This window comes from Hipposideros armiger, unplaced genomic scaffold (genome assembly GCF_001890085.2).
Source record: "Hipposideros armiger isolate ML-2016 unplaced genomic scaffold, ASM189008v1 scaffold_21, whole genome shotgun sequence".
NCBI lineage: Eukaryota > Metazoa > Chordata > Mammalia > Chiroptera > Hipposideridae > Hipposideros > Hipposideros armiger.
The window spans coordinates 320,947-343,400 of record NW_017731371.1 but is presented as its reverse complement, the minus strand read 5'-3'; the positions used below and the strand labels follow the sequence as shown (position 1 = coordinate 343,400).

At 36.5% G+C, this 22,454-nt stretch overlaps 1 protein-coding gene across 2 annotated transcripts in view; it reads left to right on the top strand.

Moving 5' to 3' along the window:
• Positions 1-8,898, top strand: part of LOX (lysyl oxidase) — an 11,041-nt gene extending 2,143 nt beyond the window's left edge. Inside the window, exons 3-7 of one of the 2 annotated variants that reach the window (XM_019635408.1) lie at positions 1,165-1,302; positions 2,922-3,078; positions 6,050-6,145; positions 6,495-6,610; positions 7,605-8,898. In XM_019635408.1, coding sequence (XP_019490953.1) covers positions 1,165-1,302; positions 2,922-3,078; positions 6,050-6,145; positions 6,495-6,610; positions 7,605-7,611 — 514 coding nt within the window. In that variant the 3' untranslated portion in view covers positions 7,612-8,898. Of the gene's footprint in view, positions 1-1,164; positions 1,303-2,921; positions 3,079-6,049; positions 6,146-6,494; positions 6,615-7,604 lie in introns of those variants that run through there. The other variant, XM_019635409.1, reaches the window with a different exon arrangement.
• Positions 8,899-22,454: the final 13,556 nt, after the last annotated feature.

The window sequence follows — 22,454 nt, the reverse complement described above, 5'->3', positions numbered from 1 at the left end:
GTGTGAGAGAGAGAATATGTGTGTGTGTGTGTGTGTGTGTGTGTGTGTGTGTAGGGGGGGGGTCTCCTGTTCTCTTTCCAAGATCCTTAAACTTTGGACCCAAATGTTTCCAATAGCTTTCTATTAGACAACTGTACGATAAAGTGGAAAAAATACTGTAATGGATGAGCTTAATACTCACTTAAAAGACTGAGGGCTAATCTGCCAGCGTGGAACCCCTCACAGGCAAAGGTCAAGTTGTCTACTTTTGTTTGAAGCCACAATTAACCTAGTTGTTTTAGTATAACTTCAGCCAGAAGGAGAGCATCAGCAAGAGCTTTGTTTTTCCATCAATCCTAAAATAAAAGCATAGCAATTCTGGGAATGGGTTTCTCTGAGTTTGCTTCTGGGAAGCCAGCAGAGGGAGCAAAAGAGGTTCTGATAGGTCTCAATTTTTTTTTTTTTTTTACAGTGTAAAATAAGGTCAATAGTATCTGAATGTATATTCACACAAAATATATCAGAAGGAACACAGTAATTCTTATTTGTATATTTCTTCCACTTGGACCCTTTATAACTGTCAGGCTTTAGAGAAGAAATTTAAACTCATCATTTTCATTCTTGAATCTTGCATTACTCACACCATTGCACCCTGTATGATATTAATATAGTAACGCTGTTTTGAAGATAGTGAAGTTACAAAATTATTTATCTAATCTGGGTGTACTCTTTTAGAATTATTTACCCACTTTACATTTTAATTTTTTAAACAGAAATATAGTGTTAAATTTGAAGTTCTTAATAAGTAAATAACGATTTTTTGGGATAATTTCAGTTTCACTCATTCATATGGTTAAACTTGAATTGATTATAAATACAAAGTTTACTTATCACATGTAAATTTTAATGCTAATTTTATTATTTAATGCTAATTCTACTTTTAAACTGTGGATTTCCACAGTTGTCATTCATTCACCCAGTCAACAAATACTCACTGAGCTCTGACTGCTTGCCAGGCACTGTTCTAGGATCTGGAGACTCAGCAATGAACAAAATAAGCAGAATGCCCTGTTCTCTTGGGGGCGGGGGATAGTCACCATTATATAATGAAAAGGTTTTGCTTATACTTTTGTCTTTTGTTAATATTCTGTGAAAATAATGATGTTTGTTTTTTCAAAATCACAGCTCGGCATACAGGGCAGATGTCAGAGATTATGATCAGAGGGTGCTACTAAGATTTCCCCAAAGAGTGAAAAACCAAGGCACATCGGATTTCTTACCAAGTCGACCAAGATATTCCTGGGAATGGCACAGCTGTCACCAGTAAGTGGATGAGCCTCCTGGGTACTTTTGAATTTTTTTTTTTTAGATGATCTTTACACAAAGGGAGAAAATTGCTGTTATTCACATTTGGAATTTTCTCTATGTAATTTGACATAACCAATGGAGTATATCTTTAATACAATACATCAAGTACTAGATCTTGTTATCTTTTCGACTGGACACTCTAAATCCAGCTTATTAAAATTGTTGATAAGAGGGCTGGCCGAGTGGTGCGATGGTTAAGAGCTGACTTGGAACACCAGAGGGCCCTGGTTCGGATCCCACATATGAGGGCCAGTGACACTGCCCTCTAGAGCTAAGATGCTGAACAACAGCTCAACCTGGAGCTGGGCTGCCGTGATGGTGTAGGCTGCAGCCCCTGTGGCAATGGGCTGTCATGGGCTACCGTATGTAGCCAGCAGCCAGCGTGAGCGGCCAGCAGCCGCAGTGAGCGGCTGTCCAGAAGCCAGCGACTGATCTGCCTCGCCCGGGAAGAGCGCAATGATGGTGCCAACTTGGGCCAGTGAAGCAACGTCCTCCACAACTAGACTGAAGAACAAAATGACAGCAACTTGTCTGTTCCCATCTCCCCAACTCCCCACTAAAAATCTTTAAAAAAACAAAAAACAAACAAACAAAAACTGTCGATAAGATATATTAATAGCAATTGGCTTCACTAGAATTTCACTCCAGTATACTACAAGTAAGATTTCTAAAGAAGTCACTTACAGAAGGTCATCTACAGTTACTTAGCATTTAATAAAGACCACAAATTGTTATAAAAGAAATTCAGATACCATTCTCAAAGAAAAATGTAGATGATGTATTCCATGAGCTGAGAAATACCTACCTCCATCTTTAAGACCTATATCGACTTTGTCTTTTCGGTTCTAAATTTAAAGATTTTCACATTAGGTAAGTCTATAATTTGCCTTAATAAATTGCACCAAGAAATCCTGGTGTGCCCTGAAACTTTCTGCAATTTGAGCCATTTCTTCTTGTTCTTTCCTTACTGTGAGAAGGCGAACACCTTAGCACCTTCTCTTTAATAAAATGGAACAATAGATATGAGCACCTAATTTCCTGGTAAAATAGAATTGTTTTATTTCTAAATAAAAGTTTAAACTAGTTAAAAACAATAGTGGATAAAACATGCCATTTTGCTCTTTTGCACTTCAGTAATGATTTTAAATCTATGAGAACTCAACTTTTTAAAATCTCACAGAAACTTCCCAAGACTCATGTGCTTTTCTTTTTTGGAAGGAAACATCAGTAGTGGCAGCCAAGAGAAATATACTAATGAACATAGGGCAAGTTTCACTTAAACACAGATAATTTATTGTCTATTTCTGTTTAATATTCAAAGATCAAAACAGGTTGTAATAGAAAAGTAAACTATTCAAAATAGTCCTTTTTTTCTTAGAAGCAAGGTTTAAAGCTCACAATTTGGATAGATTTCTGTCCCTGGGAGGGAAGGAACATCTAGCATGACTCTAGCTTTAAGAAAATAATTTTGATCTGAATTTAAATGTGTGAGGCAGCGGGTAAGTCATCTAATGTCCTATTTCTTTGCCTCTGTACGTTACTGATCGCTGTCTCTGTGTTGTGTGGGGCATTAGACATTACCACAGCATGGATGAGTTCAGCCACTATGACCTGCTTGATGCCAGCACTCAGAGGAGAGTGGCTGAAGGCCACAAAGCAAGTTTCTGTCTTGAGGACACATCCTGTGACTATGGCTACCACAGGCGATTTGCATGTACTGCACACACACAGGTAGGTTGTCATCATGAGAGCAGGATCCCACAGGCTTCAGAGAGAAAACAAGTGGTCTTCTATTTTCTTTCCTCCTGACTGTCTTTTATAAACTGCTTCATTGAGAGGGTGACCTAGCCAAGATGGACATAATTGGGAAAAGAAAAGCGATGGCTTGATGATCCAAATTACTTTTAAGGTATTTCATCATCACAGAAGGTCACTGTGCATGCCCATTACGTTCCACAATATAAAAGCAGCACTTTACTCTCTGAAAAAATCTGAATGGTTTCTAATATCTGCACTCATTCTGTATTCCTTAACAGGATTGGTAAGTAACTATAGAAAAGATACCTGTTTTCTCACCTGCAAAACCATTCCTCCCTCCACCTAATCAACTAAAAACAGAATGGTAACTGGGGCTAGCAAAGGAGAGAAAGTAAGTTTATTAAAAAGCACTTTTAAAAACTGTCTCTTTCAGAGCAGAACGACACAATTTCTTTCTCCATGCACACATATATATTTAAACCTACAGTATAATTGATGTCAGATGTACTTGGGATGGATTTTGAAAAGTCGTGCTGAACTAAGCAGTTTGCATGTCTTATAATGGGAAAATCTGTGTCAGTTAAAAGCCATGCCAGTATTTCCGTAAGAAACTCTAATTTGTAAAAGGACTTTATAATTTTACTCCAGCCAAAATCTTGGCAAGGAGTACTGAATGTATATAACTCAGGGCACAAAGGGATCAGCAGCTGGCATCTGGGGAAGCAAATTCCAAGGCTATGGCAGGAAGCTTCTTCGTGACCTAAATGTTACTGTTGCTTCTTTCTCTGAGCTTAGGGCATCATAGCAACTGGAAGGGGAAAAAGTTCCATTCCATGTGTCCTGGGGTAGCACTTAACTCTTTCAGCAAACAAAGAATACCCCACATTACACATATGTGCATATAGGGAGTCCCTTTTCACTCTGTGATCTTCAGGTCCCACAGCATCTGCCTCTACAGGGGGCCTAGGGTTCATTCTCTTCATTTAGAAAGGCACCCTGGACAGCTCACTGCTGAAATATTTGAATCTAGAACTACAGGTATTTACTTATAGCACTTTTAGTCCCCCAATTCCTTGGGATGACCTCAGTTCATTTTATACGGTAGCTTTCCTGTTACTCATCCCCTGTTTATGTAGTATTTAACCATTACTCACTAGGTCTTGCATTGCAAGTGATTTATGTACTTGTGTTTTGCAGTAGACTGATACTTTATTTAAAATAATTCTCACAAAACCCCAATGTTGACTTAGATTAGTTGCATTATAATATTGCTGAAATGTGTCCAACTATACAACTAGCTATAACTTCCTTATATCTATACTTTCATATAACTCTTAAGTTCTTAGATAACAAATTTACACATTAAATATATAGGAAACTAGAAACTGTCACATTAACCTCATTGATTTAATGTAAGAAACAGCTGTGTTTTGCTAAAACTAAATAGCTAATTTAGACAGCCTCAGCTAAGGTCCTCCATTTAGTCTGTTTTTAAAGGTTGACTTTGAAATACCTGTTTACTTAATGGCCTTAAAAACTCCCACTTTTTTTGTTTGCTAGTTCAAATAATAAAAGCTCATGCTTAAATTCTGCCAGCTGAATAATCCTAGAGTGCCAATCTCACAGTGACTCTAGGTTCTCACTGCCTCACTGCTGTGGCATGGGCACCTGCGCGTGTGGTATATTGTACACTCGAAGAGAGCACAATTCTTCCCCGTTCTTCCCAAATTAAGCTGTAGCCAGACCAGCATTGGTAGAACACACTTAGATGACATGGCCATCTCTTGGGTGATCAAAGTGAGTTTAAGCACCAAAGCAATTTTGGGTGCTGAAATGAAATGGCACTATTGAGTTAAAATGATTCCAGCATATGCTTTTTAATTTACTTTAGATTACTATTAGCATAAGAATACAACAGTAAAATTTCCCATGAAGAACTAATAGAATCAAATACACCTACAGACTTCAATTTGAACAAACTTCTCTAAGACTATAACTTTCTGGAGAGCAAGGACCATATCTCATTGGTGTTTTGCTCCTCTCAGCCTGTAGAAGTCACTCATTTACTTATTAAAGTGAATATCTTAGCAAGTGCAGTGATGTGGAATGCACTCACTGAGGCATACATTCATCCCTTTAATTTAACACAATATTTCAGTGACTATGTGAGAGAGAGTATAGTGTAGTTAAGACCAGAGACGCTGGACCCAGTTGTCTAAACTCAAAACCAGCTCAGCCACTTACAAGCTGTGTATCTTTCGGGTGAGTTATTTAACCTTACTGTGCCTCAGAGTCCCCACCTGTAAAACGGGGACTTTAACGGGCACAATAACAGCACCTGCCTCATGTAGTTGTGAGAACTGAATTTATATATGCAACATGTTTAAAAATGTTATTCAAAATTGCAACCACAGACCCTACCCTTGTGGAGCTTACAAACTTTGGTCAGATATGATTTTATACAGTACGATTTTAACAGAACAGAAAAGGATAAACATTATAATAGATATACACACAAAAAAGTATCATGGGCAGTGTACAGAAAGATAATTTCCAAAGGGGGAAGTTGGGGAGGGTTGCATGGAGAAGAGGACATTTAAGCTAAATCTATTATTACGTGGCCTTTATTTCTGAACCGGTGATAGTGTAGAATTTTGGTGAAGGCCTATTTTGTCACTTGGGATTGTATTTATCAATGGTGATTTATGACACTTTTAAGAAGCTAGATATACTACTACTTATATTAGTCCTGTATTTTTTTTAGCTGGAGGTGCTATAAGGCTGAGTAATATATACTTCTCAAGGGAGATGCAATATAAGTATAGTTTTATGTCAAACTCTTGTAAGTACTAACTTAAAATTTAATTTGCACATAATAAGCATATTCTTTAGCATGCCCTAACCAAATACCACCTTTAAAAATCTTTTATTTTATTTGTTTTAGGGGTTGAGTCCTGGCTGTTATGATACATATAACGCAGACATTGACTGCCAGTGGATTGATATTACAGATGTACAACCTGGAAACTACATTCTAAAGGTAGAGACCTTTGAAAATCATGTACCTGTAATTTATTTCAATTGCAATTCAATAGACCCCCTCCTCTGGATTCAAATTTCAATAATCACGATCCTGAAAGCAATTATCCATCTTCTAGAACTGTTTCTAAATGAACCCAGATATATGAAAATATCTCTTACTTTAAAGAACTTCAGGGAAGAATAGACAGGCTCCTCCTAAAACTTCCTCAGAGTTTAACTGCTTGCCTACCTTAACCCTCCTCCCTGCTTGAGTTAGCTGAAGCATGCCAGTGAAAGCAGGAAGAAATTAACCGGTACACACTGCTGATGAAATCAATCTGAAATACAATGATGTTTGCATTGCCTAGGTCAGCGTGAACCCCAGCTACCTGGTGCCTGAGTCAGACTATTCCAACAATGTCGTGCGCTGCGACATCCGCTACACAGGACATCACGCGTATGCCTCGGGCTGCACAATTTCACCGTGAGTCTTATCTGCCTTGCTAAGTACTGCTCAGCGTTTTGGTTCCCAATGGGCATTATACAGGACATGTCTGTTTCTTCTACTGTAGTTTCCTTGTAAACTAGATCCAAGGTAGAACATGGTAACGAGCCTGTGCTATCATCTAGTTAGAACCGATGCTAGAGAAGCGGGGATGTACTCGCATTATCATCCTAAAGCTTAGTTTTGAAGACAAGACATACACACAAACACACTGAGGCTGAACATGTAAAATATGCAATATGCAGTATGGGGGACCTTGCGGGAGCCCAAACGGCTGGGTTTCCTGCTCCCGCCAAATTGCCCAGGAAGGAGCTCTGAAGAAATTCATGGAGTTCTTCAAAGTACATTCAGAAAAATCACTGCCTTAAAATATGCAACTGAAGATCTCAGACTGCCTACTCGGGAGAAATCAAGAATTCACAAATTTGAGTTATAGAACAAGTATAGGGAAATACCGCACAAAAGGAGGGATGTGTGGAGGTGCCTTCATAATTTTCTTAGTCCTGAAACCCTTCTTTGAATGAAATCTTAGACAGAATCCCAGCACATACCAATATTTGATTTATTGGCTTTGACCCAGTGTCCTGCCTATTAATGCCTCATTCTACATCCAAAACCCTGCTGGAAAAGGACTAATGCAGGATGGTGAAGAGGCTATGATACTTGCTCCATGGAGTGAATTCCCCCCCGGGCAGGGATGCTGGTCTGACTGGTTCAGAAGGTATTTCTTTCCACTGTCAACATCAAGTCAGTAGGCATCAGGCATACTCTCTCTGCTACTGGCATTGTTATTTTCTTCAAGTCTATAATATTCAAATAAAATATTAACGGATAATTTCAGAAGGTGGCTGTTGCTTAGATGGAGGGAAATTGAGTCCTCAAATTTTTAAAAGGTTGACTTCAAACTTGTCTACTGTACTCATTTAAAATATTATCAGGTTAATAACTTGTCTTATTTTATTTCTTAATATAGGTATTAAAAAGCAAGCCAAGACTCCCAATGGATAAATCAGTGCCTGGTGTTCTGAAGTGGGGAAAAAAATAGATTAACTTCAGTAGGATTTATGTATTTTGCAAACGAAAACAGAAAACAACAAAGGAATTTTTGTTTGTACTGTTTTAAACCAAAGCACATAACTGGATTTTGAACATTTAAATCGACATTTGAAAAAGTTTTAATATTATTATTCACATTACTTTGTGAATTAACATAATGTTTCACTTCTGTAGGTGCACACTTGGCTCCTTCAAAGAAATCCAAATTTCTTATGCTCCTTTTGAAATTATAGCACAAGAGGGGGAAATAACATTTCAATGAATGAGCCCAAATTACTTTGAACTGGGAATTTTCTAAAGCACTGAAACTTCAGTGACCCACAAGAATAACTGACTTATATATGTCCTGGCATAGATTAATTTAGAAATGCGGTTCCTACTGTTTAAATAGATATGGACACATTTGGTGCTGAGGAAGAAACAAACATATTACCATTGGTGTCAGGAAATATTACTATATAGCAGAGAAATGGCAATATATGTATTCAGATAGTTACAACCCTATATAAAATTTATGTTTACATTTTTAAACTCATAGGTAAACTCCTTTCTTTCTGTCAAGTGTACAATTTTATTCTGACTTAGGTCAGTTTTTGTTTTGGGACGAATTAAGTAACTGAGCTTCCCAACTCCTGTCTAACATTTGTTGATGCTCCCCTGTACTCTTTGACTTTTCTTATTTTTCAGAGATATTTTAAGTGGCATTCTTAAAATTACCATTTTGGGGACTGGTATACATAGGACAACTGTGTCAAGGGGAAGTTATTCTGATGATAGATGGGATACATCCAGAGATAATATACATTTAAGTATACTGAATATTAGCCAAAAAACTTTCCTCACTGCCATAAAATAAATATCATATGAACAAGTCCCTCAAGCCACAACTGTCTCTCGAATACTTTAAAAAAAATTAATGGAAAACATATTAGAATTTTCAACTTTTCTACATTTTTTTAATGTTCCGCTTTAAAAAAGAGGAATGGTAGAAATTTTAAATGATCCAGAATAGATGCCATAATATGTATGGATACAGGAACCTTATCGTAGGTCATCCAGGAATCAGTCATACATGGTTTGTGTGTGTGTGTGTTTGTGTGTGTCTGAAATATAATTCAAATTCGCAAAGCACATAGCATTACATACTTGAGGGGTTGGTGAATAAGGGAGAAAAAAAAACTTTCTGCAAAATCAAGGACTGTGCTGCATAATCAGACAGCTGCGATTTTCTTTTTTAAACTGTGAAACCATGTGCCACAACAGAATTTGGAGAATTTCTCTTTTTCATAGGTTCAAAAGGTGCAGTAAGAAATCAAATTATACTTTTAAGTGAGTGATGCTTAAGCAGAAGTGTTCCTACATTAACCAGTATTAAAATCTCAAGCAAGGTATTTCAAATGCCAGGACATGCTAAGTAGAAAAACGAGTTGGCATCCTTGTATTATGTATGTAACACACACACACACACACACACACACACATCATGGAGTTGTAAAGTGAACACTGATTACTAATAACCATTCTGCACTCACGGGCGCCTAGCATGGCGAGATGGCTAGAGATGGACAGTCATCAAAGGGTAGATAACAGCAGGCCACACAACCCACATGTGCCAGGGCGCATACTTACAATAGAGAATACAGACTGCTTGATAAAGACCTGGAACTTGCATTGAGCTAGTAGTATCTAAGCTATGGGATAGCTTCTTTGATGTACCTCTTTGCCTTAAATTACTTTATAGTTTTAAGATTATAGAATGATCCTCTCTTTCAAATTGTAATCTTTAATTCTTTTCTAATAGAGATATTTTAACATACTTGCTTTAAAAAAAAAATACAACTACTGTCAGTATTAATACTGAGCCAGACTGGCATCTACAGATTTAAGATCAACTGCTTTATCCAGATTGTTATCCCTGTATTAAAAGCTAGCCGAAAGCATGGCCTTCGGATACATGAGAAGACATATTTACCATCATTCATTGGGTCTTCCAGCCTTCTATCCATCCATCATCCTAAATATGCCAGGCACTCACATGCTAGGCACTGGGATATAAAAAAAGATTGTTTCTAATCTCAATTAAGTATTAAAAATGTCATTACCCTTCAGGTTCAATTTATTTCATTTTAACAACTCTACATGTCTAAAAAAATTTATTTTAAGCATTACTGTTTTTCGTGACCATATTTTATTTTAAAAAATAAGTTAAAATTAATAGCTATATGCATATATGTGTTACTGATAATTAAAAATATGTTTCCAATCCCTGAAATGTCTGCCTTTTAAATGTAACATGTACTACTTGGTTGATTTGGAAAAAAAAAAATGTTTCAATTAGGAGGCTAAAGAGTCTGACTTATTCCTTATGTAAACATTCTCCCTCCTCAATCACCCTTAAACACTCCCAAATAACTCACAAGTATTGATTTAACAGTCAATATTTTTGAACCTCAAGGGATCGCCTCTCTGAATAAGCACTAAAACACAGAAAATGACTAGCTGGTAAAAGTTATCCTTAATAAAATAAAAATTCAGTCTTACCAAACTCTAAAAAAAATAAATAGGAAGTAGAAATGATACAAAGAACGTTGAGTACTGAAAATAGACTGGCTTTTAAACTAATAAAGACTGTGAAAAAATGGGCTCAATAGGAAAATAATTTAGTGAGTCTTCCATATGCCCTATTAGTGGCCTCATAATTATTCAGACCACAGTCTGAATTAAAGATGTCTTGACTTTTGGATGCTAGGATGCAGACTCCCGACTATCAGAAAATATGAATCCATAACTTGCCTATCTCCAGGAAATCTTTATATTTTTACATAATTTTATTCAATTTCTATCATGTAACTAATTATTCTAGGCATTATCTGTAATAATGAGCAATAAATTTTATCTCTTTGAAACCTCATAGGCTAATTCCATTCATAAACATTCTCAATATTTAGATTCTAGAGGAAATGCAGTTCACTAAAATTATCATGGCACTGAATTCATCTTTAGCGAATTGTGTAAAAATACAGAATTTCTGGTCAGAAGATACCTTGTTTTAAAAGTAACTTGTTCTGAGACTAACAGGATAATAATTGATAAGTAAAAATTATCCTTTTCTATATTTTTATGTTTAGAATTCACATTCATAATTAATATATTAAAACAACAGCTATATTTCATTCCCAGCTACCAAAAGTCCTGGGCCACTTTTAAATACTTTAAAGCATTTCATTAATCCTTTAAGCCTTAAAACGGTGCTAAATTATTTCAACTTGAATGTAAAGTGTGTTGTCTTAGCTCACAGGATATAAACATTGAATTAATATATAACTGCTTGCTATAAACTGAGTGACATATCATTTGGTATTGTAATGTTTTTAATGAAGTTTTAGTTTCTTCCAAATTTTTCAGGAATCCTATTTGTAAAACATTTGTAACTTTTTGAAGAACTCTTATTTTAAATGCCCAGACATGGGCTTTATATTCTTCTTTACACTCTCACATTCTTTTATTATATGCCTATACTATGATTGCAAGATTATATAAAAATGCCTTCAATAAATGATTTCAAGTTTCTATAGTGGTCATTTGTTGTTACTTATAAATAAATGTTATGAATTTCATTTTAGGTTAAAATCTTAGCCTTGTGTATGGTTGTTGGTTTTGCTTACTTGCCTTTTGTATTAACAAATTGTTTGATAATCTCATGACTTAAAACTTGATTATGATGGATAAAAATATTTAGTTGATGCTTTAAAAAAAACCGACCATACATGAATGGATCCTAACTTTTGTCACCATTACCATCTATTTGTAAGGACACAGAACAGACATTGTGAGAACAACGACACTCTGTCATGATTAGGATTTCTAAGAAATATGCATAAGCATATACACACTCAGGGGACACATCCAACTCAAGCTACAAATTATTTATATAAAGAGAAGCATTGCTATCATAGTAATCCTTATTTAAATGTGTATCAGATTAGCCTGAAAGCTGGTAACCTGGGAGAACAAACAGGCCCCAAACTATGGACAACTGTTGCAAAATTAATCCACAGAACAATTCACCTTTAAGGTGATCTTGCAAATGGAGGCTTGTGGCTGGCAGTTTGCAGAGTTGAGTTATAGAATATTGGTGATACTTGGAACCACCAACGTCCTGCTTCCCTCACCTGTTCAAGGCAAAGTATCCGAATATGCTTTCCTTATTAATGAAAAAGATGACCTCCTTGGTCTCACTGGTGCTCAGTGTTTAAAGCACTCTCAATTATTAGCTCATTAACCAGACAGGGGAGGGCAGAGTTTTCCTTCATGTCAGACAACTTGACTGCCTTCGTTACTCATTTGTTAATATTTTTAATCCTTGCCACAGATAGTAGTAGAGGATTAAAACACAGGTTGAATAAATCACTTACATCGTAGTAATTTGCAGCTTAAATTTAAACAAAGACCTTGCACTATACCTCTTTGTAATTTGAATGAGTATTGTTTCTATAGGATTAGGAGATTATTGATTTCCTCAAGCACATATTGAGGAATTCTAGTTTCACAAGATACTTAAAAAGAACCCCATAGTAAAAGTATGAAAAAGGTTATCTCTCTGGTGTAGATTCACAACACATATTATCGTGTTAAAGATTCTGAGAAGTCCTGCAGTAAAGAAACCACTTTATCTTTGTTATCTGATGTTTCTCAGATTTGTTTTGCCATAAAAATCTTTCTTTAATAACATTTATTGTCCTGTTAAACTGTTTGTTCTTGGAAAACTCTGGGATATGCCATATTAGTAATTATCAGTTCATAAAAATTAGATAATTGAAATTACTTAAAACAAATACAGTGGTTGCATTTGAGTGGCAGGACACAGGGATATCCGAAACCCACAAATTTACTGCCTGCCTTGCTTCCTAAAAAACTGCATGATTAAATAGGTAAAATAAATGTAGAATAATCCTTTCGGTGGAAGGGATCATTGCAATCTCTAAACCATGTCCTATTTCAGAAGGAAATACAGCCCTTTCCTAGTTGTCAGGTAACTTGCATGCTTTTAGGTACTCCTTATTAAAATCTCTTCTCTCCCAAATATTAGTTGTTGATAACATTGAGGGTGAATGAATCATCATAATTCATTCATTTTGTATATTTGAAATTATTTTATGTTATACTTGTACATAATAGCATCATTTAAGTAAGTCTGAAATAAATCTTAGTACTTCTCACAATGGGCAGGATAAAAGATAGGATTGGAAATGAATGACTAGGAAGAATGCAAGCATATATTTACAATCTGTTCAATAATTTGCTGAACTATGGTTACTAGGGACCGGTTTTGGAAAGAAAAAAAAAGCCACAAAACCATCAATACAATGACCAAGAATATGCCAATGTCACTTTTAGACATACAATATTGCTAATTCCCAATTTCTTCACATGCCAAGGCAAACTAGAGTTCATGACATAATTGTACATAATGGGGGTTACGGACAAATATGATAGCGCCTGATAAGCGACAACTCCTTTTTCTTTTAAATTAATCAAATAATGTTGGATAATACACAGATCTTACTAATGTATATATTTTGAGCCTGAAAAATTTGGAATCAATATTATCAGTCATTTGCAAACTAGTGAATATACCATTTCATATAGCAAATATTAGAGTCAACCATTTCAATCATTACAATGCCATTCTTTTTTAGAGGAATGACATTAGGGAAGAAAAAATACCATAATAATCTGTAGTTGGGTTGCTGCTGGGGCTAAGATTCCTGGCTAAATAAACAATCTGGTAGTTGTGATCACTTCACTTTCATTTTAGGGCTGTTTGGTTTCTGGTAACAGGAATATATCATACACTTGTTTAGTCAAAATAAATTTTTTTTTTTAAGATTTTTATTTTTTATTGGGGAATTGGAACAACACTGGGGAATTGCGGGAAGGGGAACAGACAAGTTGCTGTCGTTTTGTTCTTCAGTCTAGTTGTGGAGGACGTTGCTTCACTGGCCCAAGTTGATACCATCATTGCACTCTTCCCAGGCGAGGCAAATCAGTCACCGGCTTCTGGATGGCTGCTCACAGCAGCCGCCAGCTGCCCATGCTGGCTGCTGGCTACACATGGTAGCCCATGGCAACCCACTGCAGCAGGGGCTACAGCCTACACTGTCGCCAGCGACTCACGGCAGCCCAGCTGCAGGTTGAGATGTTGTTCACTAGCTGTAGAGGGCAGTGTCACTGGCCCCCATATGTGGAATCCGAACCGGGGCCCTCTGGCATCCCAAGCCAGCTCTTAACCAATGTGCCACTCGGTCGGCCGAGAAAATTTTTTTTTTTAATTAAAGTTTCTTGGGGTGACAATGGTTAGTAAAGTTACATAGGTTTCAAGTGTACAACTCTGTAATACATCATCTATGTATCACATTGTGTGTTCACCACCCAGTCAATTCTCCCTCCATCGCCGTATATTTGTCTGTGTCTAACTAAACTATTGTCTGTGTGTATGAGTTTTTGTTTGTCTTGCTTTGTTGTTTTCGGTTTTCTATCAAAAGACAAATTTATAGGCTCATGTAATCAAACAGAGGCAAAGGTAGGCTTGTCCCAGGAGCAGATGGAGCCAGAAATCACAACCATCAAGACCCTGTTCTTGCTGCCTTTTCTCTGTGTGTCGACTTCATTCTTTTGGTTTAGTTTCTCCATGAGGATGGAAACCTGTTGCCTGCAGATCTGGGTAAACATTTATACATCTTGTTGACCAGAACGAAAAGGGCATTTTGGTCTATAGTAACTCAAGTCTGAAAAATCTAGGGGAAGGCATTTCATAAGTTCATTCGGGTCATGTGCCATTCCTGAACCCAGTCATTGTGGACACTGTAAGTCCAGGTAGAACTGAGTGCTCTCTGCCTCAATCACAGAAGTCAAGGAGACAGGGTCAAGTCTTGGAGACAGTCAAGTAAGAGAATGGCTGTTCCCATCCAAATCACATGACTGCATTTTGGCTTTATGTGTGGGTGTGAGGAGAAGGTGGGGAAAGGAAAATGATTCTCCAGAGAAAGGGAGCAAGTTATTATGGATATTGCTAATGAGAAGATTACTGGGAACAAGCAAACCACCCTATTTATGTCCAGCAAAAAAGATTAATAAAATCAACATCTATAAGTATTGGGTTCTCGGAAAAGTCACGACACATTTTTGCAACGAAAAACATAGAAAAAATACGTCCTGACTTTTCCGACAACCCAATATATAATCCAACTCATAACCTTTTCTTTCAAGCAGCTCATCCACCTGATATCTGTAAAGAGAACCCCATATTCTCAGTATTTACGGGCTGACTTTTCCCCAGAAAAAAGTAATAAGGCTTTCCTCTCCCTTCCAACACTGTTTAATGCCCCTCTTGGCAGCCTGCTCACTCCCACCCCACCGTCTGTTTCATGAAGTCTTAGCGTGTGCTTTAGAAGAGAAGCCCATCCTTCCAAGTGAGAGAACATCCCAGTTCCTCCTTATTCAACCGGTTACACTGAGTTGCAAAAAGGAGGGTCAATCCACAGAGAAAAAGGGTAAAGAACAAGAGAAAGAGCCACTCTTCTAAAGTTTTGCTCCTCCAACTGCTAGCTATGCCCACTGACCCACTGCACCATCCAGTTACCCTACTATTTGTCTTTGACCATCAGCAAGAGACACCTCTAGAAGGGGTACCTTAGGGAGGTGGCATTGCACTCTTTATTTCTATTAGTAACTTTCTGCTTTTAACACATTACAGTTCCCATGGAGTGGGTACAGCTCAGGGGTGAGGTAAGGAGGCAGAGAAAACCTCAGAGAAAAAGCACAGCAAAATATCCGTGTTCTAGAAGAACCGCAGTGATAAACAAGAAGCTTGGGTGAGACTAACAAGGAGTCAGTTATACCAGTCCCTCTCCCAAAGTTCTCTCTTGGTGTTGTCACAGTTTCTGTTAATCTAGAGTATAGAAAAGTGTATGTGTGGTTAAGCTATGGTGAGATGAAAACTCATCCCAGAGGTTTCTGAACCTGAGTCCAAGCACATCAGTAACTGTTAAATTTGCTTTGCAAACATGAGATCTAAGGGGGTGAGATCAGATAGATGTGATGGAAAACACACACATGGTGCAACTTCTTCACTAATTTAGGCAACCTGCTCTCTGGAAAAAGACCTATGAAGCCAAGATTTTCTCCAAGGCCCAGGCTGACCAGAGATGCCTTTTGGTCCATAGGGAGTTATCCTGTTATTCTTTCACAGTTTGAGAAGGCTTATCAGGAGCTAGGCACACATAACCTTATTTTCTGATTCCTCCTCCCCAATTTTCTTAGGGGAATACTTTTGAATATGAAACGTGGAAAAAAATGACATTCTCCTTTTCTCTCTCCTCAAATATGGGATTTCACAATTTAGCTACAGGGGGTCCTCTGGAATTCTTTGTCTCTCAATGATCAACAAGAGGCCAATGTGAGGGCTTTAACCTCAAATGCTGGTCTCATTGGAATCTGCCAGAAAAATCTAAGAATGGATTTTGCCTTGTCACAATATTTTGGATCTATACTCAAAAGCAGTGCTTCCATTCTGCTGACACTGAACCCATTTAATTTGGTTGTCATCAACATATAACATACCTTCATTAAGGTAACTACTAAGGTGACAACAGTTCCTTAATATCATCAAATATCTAGTTGGTATTCAAATTTCACCAACTGTCTCATAATTTTTTTTTCCTTTTATAAAAGTTGGTTTGTTTGGATCAGAATCAAACAAGGACCACACATTGAAACTGGTTATTATTTAAGTTTTAAAATATATATATATATATTTCCCTTTTATGATTTTTTTCTTTGTCTTGCTATTAATGTATGTGGAAAAAATACGTATTTTTATAGAATATCTATTGTCTTATATATTTTTCCATATTCTGGATTTGAAGATTTTATCCTGGTTGTGTTATTTAATACATTCTTCTGTTCCTTATGTTTCCTATAAAAAGTCAGATCTACAGACTTGACCAGATATAAGTTAGGTTTGATTTGGGGGAAAAAGAAGACTTGATAGGTGGTGGTATATCCTTCATAATTGTATCATGTGAGGAAACCCATGATGTCGCCAGCTGTCTATTTTTTTTTTAATTAAAATTTATTAAGCTGACAATGGTAAAAAAAACCCCACATAGGTTTCTGTCTGTTTTTTTGTGATGTTAAGAATAATCAGTGGATTCAGTGATGTCAGTCTGATTATCCACTATAAAATTCCCCATCAGATTTTCACCTACTCATTTTAGCAGTCATTAATTATCACTGCTAGAGCCATTCTCAAATTATCAAAACCAATGATTTTAAAAAATTAACTGAGAGTATTCCAAACTGAACTATTTGTTTGAACTGAACTATTTGTTTCTTTCATTAATGTACTTTATTAAATTAAGTAACATTTAACATGAAACTTGATAACTGACCTTTTTGTGTTTTTTTTCTTTTAGTAACTTGAGATAGTTCTGGAACCTTATGAAAGACATTCAAGGTGCTGTGCTCTTTCATAAGAAAAGTCGAAACGTTGTTTTTGGAGCTGTTTTTGTCACGTGCATGTGTATTCCCCCCCCCCCCATTATTGTCAAATGTAATTTTAACCTTACACAAATGATCTGTTGATTTGAAATATCATGGGAACACTTTGACCTAGAACATTTTCAAAGAGGTTTAGTTACTGGAAATACACGCTAAGGACACTTGGCAAGGTGGTTATATTACATACTTTAAATCTCTACACAAGCACATAGCTTTCTTCTTCCTCAGATTTTTCAATTTCAAATTTGGTTTCTTAATTTCCTGTAAATTTCAAGAACCCTAACTGACATTCAAGGCTTTCCTTTATCTGGCAGCAATTCCCATTTCATGGGTTTATAGCCTACCATTTTTGAGCATTCTCGCCTCTGGCCAAACCAGACAACTCACTACTTCCCATAGACCTCTTATGTCCCCGGGGATAAAGTACTGGCCTCTTTAATACATAGGGACTTTATCTCTCTGTCTCTTAAGGCATGTATTTCTTTTATATAGGTTCACATATATGCATGCTCTCTTATTAGACTGTAGTGTACAGTTACTGTTTTTTGGCGAACACCTTATTTTCCTACATTTTAAAACAAAATGAATTATCCCCCTAATTTCCTTTTGGGAAAACACCTCCCCCACATGGCATGGTTAATCGTGGGGTCCTACACCAGGTAGTAGATAGCTCCAAGTCCCAAGCTAGATGAATTAAAAGGTGTATTCACCCTAAAATTTTAATTATAAGCAAACTGACTTAAAAGATGGTTAAGTTGGCTTTCTTAAGAAAAGAAATGGTTAGTTGGCTTTCTCAAGAACGAATAACTAGCATTTACTGAGTGCTTGTCAAAGAACCCTACCTATGTACTACGCATAGAATCCTATTTGCAAATGTGGCAGGCCACGTTTTAGTTTTTATTTTGTTGTTTTCTCAGTGTTTCCCAACCTCTCTTCTTTTTCAATTATACCCAACTGGTCATTTCTCTACTTTCAATCCATATCCACTCAGGAACAAAGAATCAAAAAACCTTAGCCCTTCAGTGCCAGACAAGTTCCTATAGACATATTTGCATGGCTGCTTTCTCTGCCCTCAAAAGAACAAATAAAACTGCAATTGAAAAAAAAAAGAAAGCGAGAAAGCAGGTAGAATGAGAGGTCAATCTGGAGCGGGAGATGGTCAGGAAGAAAGTTGAGAGGTTCAGAGAGCAGAGTAAAGGTTCCCTGAGTTTTCACCTATGGATAACTTGCCATTCAATATCCTGGATACTGTCAATCCTCCTGAACAAAGCGGGTAAGGGAACTTGGATACCTTAACTCTCTGTAGGGTGCAACTGATCTCACAGATTCATTGCACACACATTTTCAAATATCTAACAGTTAACTTAAATATTGTGACTCACTGCTTCTGTATCTTCCCCCTCTACTGAAACCTATTGCCAGTCGTGTTTGTGACTTAGTAAAGAAGTATTTCATATTTGAAAATTGGTGTACAATGAATCTGTGAGATCAGTTGTGCCCGATGGAGGGTTAAATGAAGATGAGGGGGAAAAACAAACAACACAAAACAAAACAAAAAATCTTTACCATAACCACAACCAAATAGGAACTGAATTAAATCAATGGAAAATTCTCCTACAGATATGGCAGTGGTAGAATCAATGTTAATTTTATTTCTTCCTTTCCAGTCAGGTATACCGATCATATTTCTTTTATTTCTAACTGCACTGGCTTCAACTTGCAGAACAATGTTAAATGAAAAAATAATAACAGTATAATAATAGCCATCCTTGTTATGTTTCTAACTTCCAGTACTTCTCCATTAAATTCAATATTGGCTATTAGTCTAAGGCCCATTTTTATGTTGAGAAACTTTCCTTCTATTCCCAGATTTTTAAGTGCTTTGTTTAGAAATGGATAGATTAGTGACTCTCATGACTTTTTATTTATCATTCCAGTAAGACCAAAAATTTCTCTATTGGTTTCATTGGTGTAACATATTTAGTCAAATTCAGTTCCTAAAATTTAATTAACCATGGTAATGCTGGACACCTTTGAAAAATATAGAGAATTTGGTTTGCAAATTAGACATTTTCATGACCACATTTACAAATGATTTGGTTTCTCCCATACCCCAAAATCTTTATTAGGTTTAGTATCAAGATTACCTAAGCTTCAGACAAAACGGCAACACGTTGCAGTTGTTAACAACACAGGCTAAGCTCACATCCTCACTTCACCACTTACCTCCTGTGTGACCTTTAACAAGTCGTTTATCACAGGGTAATAGACCAGAATATAAATGCTATAAACCTTCATAAGGCAGAAATGGAATAACAAACATTGAGAGGGGAAGGAAGAGAAAAGATAAGTTTGCTATTTCTTTATATTTTTATAGCTAGAGTCAAAATATGTAATTTAAAGCAGATAAATATATCCATCTGCTTACTGTTAAATTTATTAATATAAACTTAAACCATAAGAAAGATAATACCACCAACTAATATTTAGTAATAGAGGAAAACATGCTGAGAGAAAGAAGCAATGTATTAATTTAATCATACTCAGACTAAGCAGTTAGATACTGTCTAAAGCAGGGCTTGACAAATATGGGCTACTGGCTAATTTGGCCATACCACCTGTTTCTGTAGATAAAGCTGATTGAAATACAGCCATACCCATTTGTTTACATATTGTTTATGGCTGCTTTTGTGCTACAATACCAGAGTCAAGTAGCTCCCACACAAGACTTTATGGGAGGCAGAGCCAAGAATATTTTCTGTATTGCCTGGTACAGAAAATGTTTGCTGACCCCTGTTCTAACGCATCTGAGTATTAAGTATAGTATATAAAATTATAACTATAAAAATGGCCTCTATTAAAATATAAATATTTTATATTATAAAAGAATCACTGACACACACACAAGTTGCCTAAGAAGTATGACAATGTGACTGACAGCCGACTTCTCAATAGAAACAACATCAGAAAACAAAGAGATATTTTCATAGTAATGAGAGAAAATAATTACTATAAGGTTGGTTACCCTACTAGACTGTCACTGAGACTGAGACTAAAATGAAGGCATTATTCTGACAGAAAAAAATCTAAAGAGGCTTACCACTAACACATCGTCACTATACAATGTTGAAAAATATGTACTTGAGAAAGTAGGAAAATGACACTAGAAAGAATGTTGGAGACACAGACAGACTGATAAATAAAAAAACTGGTAAAGATGTGAGTAAATCTACATAAACATTGACTATAAAAAGCAATAATGATAACATCTAGTCTGGAGATAAAGTTAAAAGGCAGGACTAAAATACTTGACACAAATGTTGGCAAGATTAAAAAGTGATCAAAGAGTATGAAGCCTCTGTATTGCTTACTGAGGCTGGTAGAGTTACACAGATTAATTTAGATTTTAAGAAAATACTCACTTTAAAATTTAAAGAGTCAGGCCAGCCGAGTGGCCCAGCTAGTTTAGAGCTCACTTGGGAGCGCCAGCTCTGAGCAGCAGGGCTGCGGTTCGGATCCCATATTGAAGGCCAGTGACGCTCGCCCTCTACAGCTAAGATGCTGAACAACAGCTCGACCTGGAGCTGGGCTGCTGTGAGTCGCTGGCAACTGGCTTAGGCTGCAGCGGGCTGCAGTGGGCTGCCGTGAGCTACGTGAGCGGCCAGCAGTGGGCAAGAGCTGCCGTGAGCCACTGTGAGCGGCTGCCCAATGACTGTCAACTGATTGCCTCACCCGGGAAGAGCACAACGATCATACCAACATGGGCCAGTGAAGTGACATCCTCCACAACTAGACTGAAGAACAAAACAGCAATTTGTCTACCTGTCTGTTCCCCTTCCCCGATTCTCCAACACTGTTCCCCTCCCCCAATGCCCCAATAAAATCTTTAGAAAAAAAATAATAAAAAAATAAAATAAAATAAAATTTAAAGAATCATTACCAAAAGAAATTCCAAAATAGCTGAGAGGGAAAATGGGAAAAGAACATTTAAAACGCAATTGAAAAAAGGTAGGAAAAGAGAAAATCAGTAGCCTAGAAATCACAATGTATCAATCTATAGGATATGGCTAACTGTATACCTTATATGAATCTATATGGCTAACTGTATACCTTAGTTAGGCAAATGATTAATCTAGAAAAAAGTATAAAATACAAATATGTGAAATACGACCAAAGAGTAAACTAACCCAAACTTGCAGAGGTAACTTTAAAAATCAAGAGATTATACTAATTAGTTCTGCAAATAAGACATATCATGAATGAAATGGTTATATTTTATGGGTACGCAGACTGGTGCTGCTATGGAAGGCAGTGTGGAGGTTCCTCAAAAAATTAAGAACAGAATTACCATATGACCCAGCAATCCCTCTCCTGGGTATATATCCCAAAAATCTGAAAACATTTATCCGTAAAGATATATGTGCTCCGATGTTCACTGCAACTTTATTTATAGTGGCCAAGACAAGGAAACAACCAAAGTGTCCTTTGATAGACAATTGGATAAAGAAGATGTGGTATATATACACAATGGAATACTATTCTGCCATAAGAAAAAATGAAATAGTACTATCTGTGACAACATGGACGGATCTTGAGATTATTATGCTAAGTGAAATAAATTATACAGAAAAAGTCGAGAACCATGATTTCACTGATATGTGGAATATAATACTGAAAACAACAAAGGAACGAGACAAATAAATGAAGAAACAAACACTCATAGACACAGAAAATAGTTTAGTGGTTACCAGAGGGATGAGGGTGTGGGGGGTGGTAGAAGCAACCAATTATATGGTGATGGAAAGAAAACTCTGGGTGGTGAACACACAATGTGATATATAAATAATGTATTACCGAAATGTACACTTGAAACATATGTAACTTTAATAACCATTGTCACCCCAATAAATTTTAATTAAAAAAAAAGAAATATTGAGTTCAAGTGGAAATCTAAACAGATAAATTAATATACAGAAAACTGTCAAAATGCTCAAGGCAAAATTGTTTTTTTCAGTTATTCTGCTAAATCTTTAAAGAACAAGAGAGAAAAATCATATAGTCATTTTCATAAATTATTAAAAGGCATTTGATAAAACTCAACATCCATTCCTAATTAAAAAAAAATACACCTCAATAAGAGGACTAGATCTTAACACCATAAAAACATACTATCTAAATCTAAACGTTTTATGCGTAACGGGAAGCA